The sequence below is a fragment of the Arachis duranensis genome, chromosome 4 (assembly GCF_000817695.3).
Source record: "Arachis duranensis cultivar V14167 chromosome 4, aradu.V14167.gnm2.J7QH, whole genome shotgun sequence".
In the NCBI taxonomy this organism is placed as follows: Eukaryota; Viridiplantae; Streptophyta; class Magnoliopsida; order Fabales; family Fabaceae; genus Arachis; species Arachis duranensis.
Genome location: NC_029775.3, coordinates 9216783 through 9223295, shown reverse-complemented (window position 1 = coordinate 9223295; position 6513 = coordinate 9216783). Strand labels below are relative to the sequence as shown.

At 31.0% G+C, this 6513-nt stretch overlaps 1 protein-coding gene across 1 annotated transcript in view; it reads right to left on the bottom strand.

Moving 5' to 3' along the window:
* LOC107483247 (accelerated cell death 11) overlaps positions 1-5682 on the bottom strand; it is an 8960-nt gene extending 3278 nt beyond the window's left edge. Inside the window, exons 1-2 of the mRNA XM_052260435.1 lie at positions 5338-5682; positions 4939-5111 (exon numbers count right to left, since the gene is read on the bottom strand). Of these exons, the coding sequence (XP_052116395.1) occupies positions 4939-5111; positions 5338-5682 (518 nt within the window). The remainder of the gene's footprint in view (positions 1-4938; positions 5112-5337) is intronic.
* Positions 5683-6513: the final 831 nt, after the last annotated feature.

Below are 6513 nucleotides of genomic sequence, written 5' to 3'. Positions count from 1 at the left end.
TGTGTGAGATTCCCTTGTTATCTTTTGAGTTCTTTCGAAGACCCTTGCTAGTGTGCTGGCTAGTCTTCCTTCATGGCTGTAAATTGTTAAGTCTTGAATCTGATCAATTGGTTGAAAATTTCCTGGAAAGACGGACATGAATATTACTTGGTGTGCTGGAACCAAGCATTCTTCTTCTTCATTAAAAATAGGTTGACTGTTTGTAAATTTTAGGGATATATCTCTTGGATTTACATTGTCAATCATATTTTTAAATCTCTTTACTGCATCAACAAATCCTGCAGGAAACTCACTAATAATTTTTAGATCATTAAAAATTAAAATTGTATCTATCAATCCATACTGGAAAAACTGATAGGTGTCCGATGGGGAAGCATCTGGAAATATAACCAGTTTTGTTAGCTGTTCTTTGGCAATAGGATAATATCCCAAAATTGCCCTTTTTTCTTCAGTCCAATTCAGGACTATGTTAAGGGTTTCTCTGAGATTTGATCTACAGACCCTTTTCTTTTCCTTGATTTCAGCCCTTGTAGGAATGTTTCTTATTATCCCTGTTCTCTGGGTTTGAATTGGAGCTTTATCTGCTCTTTTTAGGGTTTGCTCTGGATGGAGAGCTTCATATTCCCTGAAGGATTCCTTTACCTCTTCTAGTGTTAGAAACCCTCCTTTATGAATTATCCTTGATTGATGTGTGAATGGTGCTGCTTTTTCCCAGGCATCATATACTCCTTTCATTGGGCCATTATAAATTACATAATATTTTTTATCTTGGGTGGATTTTTTAATGATTTCAGCAATTGTTTTATTTTCTGAAATTTTTTCTTCACCTGATTTGTCCACCATGCTTAGCTGGCTGAACTCTGATGGTTTTGCTTGTTGTGTTAATTTCATTGCTTCAATGGCCTTCTTGAGGGATTGGATCTGTGTCCTTATTTGTTGACAATGCTTGCATTTTTCGAGTTCTTGTTCATATTTTTGAATTTCTTGATCTAATGCGTTGTAGACGAACTCCATTCTCTCGTTAATGTATCTGCAATAACATTTTTGTCACCCTTAATATATTCAATTTTTATTGGATATTGTAACAAAAGTAATTGCCATCTTACCAATCGTCCATGATTATAATCAACTTTTAAATTATATCGTATAAAACCTGTTAGGTAACTTGAATCTGTCCTTAATGTAAATTCTCTGGGTAGTAAATCAGTTTTCCATTTCTTAAGAGATTTAATTGCTGCTAGAGTTTCCTTTTCATGAGTGGTATATCTCTGTTCTGTTGGAGTAAAAGTCCCTGAAATATACCTGCAAAGTAATTCCTTTGGGGAATATTTAGAATCTAGTGATTCTTTTTCTTGTTCCAAACTTTTTATAGCTTTCTTAGCTTTTAGACATCCTGACCAGGTTATGTCTGATGCATCTGTTTCTACTATTAAGTAGTCATTTTCTTCTGGAATATAAAGTTATGGAAGTTTTTCATATAATTCTTTAATTCTTTGAATTTGCATACTATCTTTTTCATCCCATTTCCATTCTTTTTTAGTACTTATTTTTGGAAATGAGCTTTTAGTGTATTCTGTTATATTCTTTAAAAATCCTTGATCAGAAATATAATTTATACATCCTAAAAATCTTTGTAATTGTTTTCTATCTTCTATTTTATTAGGAAATAAATTTACTTTTTTCTAGAACATTTGGTTGAAGTTTTAGCTTTCCTTGAGTGGATAGAATTAATCTAAGAAACTCTATTTCTTGTTTTGCTATTCTTGCTTTCTTTTTGCTAAGAACTAATCCTTTTTCTTTACATCTTTCTAAAACTATTAATAATTTTTTAAGATGATCTTCTATCCTGATTTTGCATCAAGAGATGAAAACCAAGTTGCTCCTTTGATTTTTTCTAAAATAGAATCTTTTCTTGGAAGTTTATGAGCATCACCAATAGTTGCTTCATTCATTTTCTTATAGTTTATTACCATTCTTCATTTCCCCTTTTAATTTCATTATTGTTTTCAACGTAAAAAGCTGGAGCCGCATGAGGACTTTTACTTAATCTTATAATTCCTTTTTCCAAAAGATCTTTACATTCTAACGAGAACTCTTCTCTATCTCTTGCGGAATAAGGAATTTTATTTGGAACATTTATCTCTTTTGTGGGATCTTTTAATTTAATGCTTACTAATTCGTTATTTGTATTTTTAATATCTAAAAGATTTTCAGCACAAACTTCATCCAAAAGTTCTTCTATCTTTATTTCAAGATTATTTTTTGGGATATTTATCTGAAAGTATAAATTTAAATAACATGTCTCTAATATAGAAAATATTTTAAATTTTAAGATCTTATCTATAGTAGTAGTTGGTATTTTTATACGTTTTGATTTTTGGTTTCTTGAAGAATCGTGTGGAACTTTTAAAACTATATTTGTTAATTCTTGAATGAATGGATGATATAGCTTTAAAAAGTTATTTCCTATGATAAAATCCATTCCAGAATCTAACATATATATTGATGGAACAATGAACCTATAATTTTGAATAAAAATTTCAACCATCTCTGCTTTTTGGTCAATTTTATGTATTGATTTGTCAGCTATTCTAACTCTTAATGGTTTTTTTAATTTTTTCCAATCAAGTTTTATATTTGAACTAGCAAAGCATTGTGTTGCTCCAGAATCTATGAAAGCATTTATAAACTTTTCTGTTATTTTTATAGTAATAAATGTGGCATTATTACTCAGTCTCTGAGTCTGTTTCTGAGACATATTAAAAAATATAGTCTAAGTTATCATCAGATTCCTCTAATGGTTCCATGAAACAAGACTTAGCAATTTCTATTTGTTTAGTAAGATCCTTTTTATCCTTCTTTTTCGGACATTCATTTGCATAGTGTCCTTTTTCTTGGCAATACCAACACTTACAATTTTCTTTTTTATTCGGGCAATAGTCATTTTTTTGTCTTTTGTTTTTATTGTTATCTCTTTTTCTAAAATACCTCTTTTTTCTCTAGTTTGGATAGTATTTTCTTTTTCTAAATTGATATTTTCTTTTTTTTTGAAAATTTTTATTAAGACCATATTTTTGGGGTATCTCTTCATTATCCTGACAGCAAATTCTAATTATATTTGCAAATCTTTTTTGAGTTGCTTCTTGCATACAACGTTCTTTTATTTCCTCTCTTATTGCAGAGGTTGCTCCACCAAATTATTTTCAATTGTCCCTCTATTTATTTCTCTTATAAATCTTCCCATTATAAATTCATTAGCAGGATATGGAAGTTTTGTTATATACATACTAAGATAATGATTTTTTTCTTCTTCTTTTAATTTGTAATAATGTATTCTATATTCACATATATAAGACTCCACATTACATAGATCATATATCTGAATATTAGCTAAATGGTTTTTTGCTTCTTGATATTCTTTATTATAGACTTCTTATCTATGATTTATAATATTTTTTCCAAAAAATTCTTTATATAAAATCATCATTATATATAATATCTTATCATAAGCTGTCATTTTTGTTGCTAATTCTTCTGTTATTTGGTTTTCTATTGATGTCATATAATCTCTTATAGTTCCTTTAGTATGAAACCCTATGTAATTCCAAATATCTCTTCCAGACAATTCACTAAGTTTTGGATTAGTAAAGGCTTCTAATAAAAAGGAATTCAACCAATTTTCGAAAATTTCTTTTTCATTCTTTTTACAGTCTAAGTCGAGCATTCTTTCTCCTTCCATTTCCTGGATTTTAGGAACGTATTTTGATGGTATTTTTGTATATTTTGAATCTTTATTTATAAACCCATTTTTAAAAGCATAATTATCAAAACCTGTTTCCCATTTAAATTGAGATTGATTATCCTTAGATGTTCTAGCTTCATTTTTTACTTGTATTGGAATTGCTAGTTCTTCGTCACTTGAGTAATCTAGGATGTGTTCTTCATTTTCTATATTTTCAGAATTTACTAATTCTTCTTCTATTTGAAAACCCTATTCCATAATATTATTTTCTTGAGCCATTTTTAATTGTTTAAAAAGCATTGTAACTTCTTCTAATTTTTCTTCAATATTCATAATTTTAGTGGTGGTTTTACTTTTAAATCTGTTATGTTGATTATATTTTGAAATTTTTCTTCTTTGAGATTTTCTTTTTCCTTATTTCTTTGAAATTTTATGGATACTAATATTTCTTCAAGCATATCTACTATAGAATTTAATTGTGGGTTAAAAGTATGATAAAGATGTGGAGAATCATTTCCATGGTAATATTTTTTAGAAATTCCGTGTGAAAAATAAGTTTTTTCAGGTTTTTGAAGTCCTTCAATAAAACTTATAGTAAAATAAAGATTTTGAGAAAAATCATTTTGTATTGATTTTAAGAATTCGGTGTCATTACAGTTAACATTAGTTAAAATCATTAATTTTTGGTCTATTAATTTTGATAACTTAATTATTTCTTTTCTTAATTTACTTTTTTCCATTAGGTGATGCTTTTCTTTGTGAAGAGTTATAGTTTTAAGTGAAAAGTGTGGCTTTAGGATGTGTGGTTTAGATTTTGCCACATAAGCATATCTTTAAATCTGTATAGATTTTTGATCTGTACCATATAATTTTCTTAATATTATATAACATTAATATCCTATTGCTACCAATAGCTTAAAAAGGTTCCAAGATCTGAACAATAATGCTACTCTATCCCAATCATCAGGAAGTGTGAAAGCAAGAAAAAGTGGAAAGTGGAAAGTGGAAAGTGGAAGGTGGAAACCAATTATACTCGCCATCACGGATCTACAATCTTGTTCGTGGAAAGTGGAAACCAATTTCCACAACCCATCATCATCATTTTTTACAAAAGAAAATAATATCTCCACTATCGTGACAGAAAAACTAACACATGCATTGCAAAGGAGTATGTATGTATGTATGTATGTACGTACTCTGTAAGTAGAATTTGGTCGAAGAGTAGTCTGAGAAAGTCAAGGCCACGTTTTATCTTCAATAGATTCCTCGAGTGGCTACCTTGTTTTCTCACCGTATTGGTTTTCACATCCTCATCAACCATTGATTCCAATGTCTTGAATGACTTGGATGCCTCCATTAGATCATTCACCTAATTCAAGTTGTTCACATATATGACTTTCCATTATTACACTATATGCATGAAAACTAGACTAATTAGTAAACAATAATAAGGTAAAAACTAAGATGTAGTCGACTTCACGTGAAGTTGATAATTGAGAGCCGTTAGATGAAAATTTAGTCAAGTCAGTCAAATCATTTAATGACTTTCAATTATCAAATTCAAGTCGACCTGAGTTTTCATCCAATAATAATACCTTGGTAACATAATCCATCTCAATGAACTTGAAATGGAAGCCAACCAAACCGAAAAGAGGAGCCACGAAAGAACATGCCCGGGCGAAAGCAGCAACCTCCACCACCTCCTCTGCATTATTGGAGGCGGCTGCCACAACCTCTGCAAGCTCCTTAAATGCACCCGCGATCTTTCCAAGAAGGTTGTGATCCACGGCTGCCGCCGTCGAAGTCCTGCTTGATCTTGTTGTGATTCCGTCCTCGTCGGATACTGCTGATTGCACCGGTTCTTCTTTTGTAATTCCATGTCCACAGAAGCACGAGAGGAGGCCATGTGACAGTTTCTTTCTTTCACCAACCTCTGCCATGTGGAAACCAAGTAGAAGGACCCTCTCCACTCTTTCACTCTACTATGGTGTATTCTTATCTACCCTTCTCATGAAACATAGACACAAGTTTGAAGAGTGGTAGCATGTAGAAATTAGAATAAGTATATGAATAGAAATGAAGAAAATTATTCAGCCACCAACCAAGACTTAGGGACAGGTGTGTAAAGGAGTCGAGACTCGAGACTTGGAAGGTCCCGTTTCAAATTTGCAATGAGTCAATGAGTCAATGTCCATCTAGATGCCATTTTGTCCATGTTATGTAACCAGCTCATGGGAATGGGTCAAATCCTCAAATACTTGAAGATAATACTATGCTGAACAGTGATTTTCAATGGAGAGTGAAAAAAAAATTACAATGTACATTATACACTTATAGTTTTATTCACGGATACTGATGAAATCCATTCTGAGTTGCAGATTTCTTAGTAAAATGCAAATTAAAGAAAAGAGAAATGTATCTATTGCATTAGTACGTTTTCACCGAGATAAAATGTTCAACTATATACCGCCAAAAAGAAAAAAAAATTATACTAACTACCTCTTCATATTTTATTATACTGTGATCTACTAATGTTATACAATATCCAATAAAAAAAGTACTAAGAGTACTAATAATATTCATACGTTAATAAATACCTCTATCACCATCTCCATCTCCTTTTATTCATGGGGCAGGTCTTCATTTTAGTGAACATTTTAGTGAAAGTTTTGTGGATCTTCGTTTAACTCCCTCTGTGTGTAGTCGCGCAGGTACCTGTTTGGGTAATTTTTTTTTTCCTCATCCCTACTCCTTCATCCTTTTCTCATAGC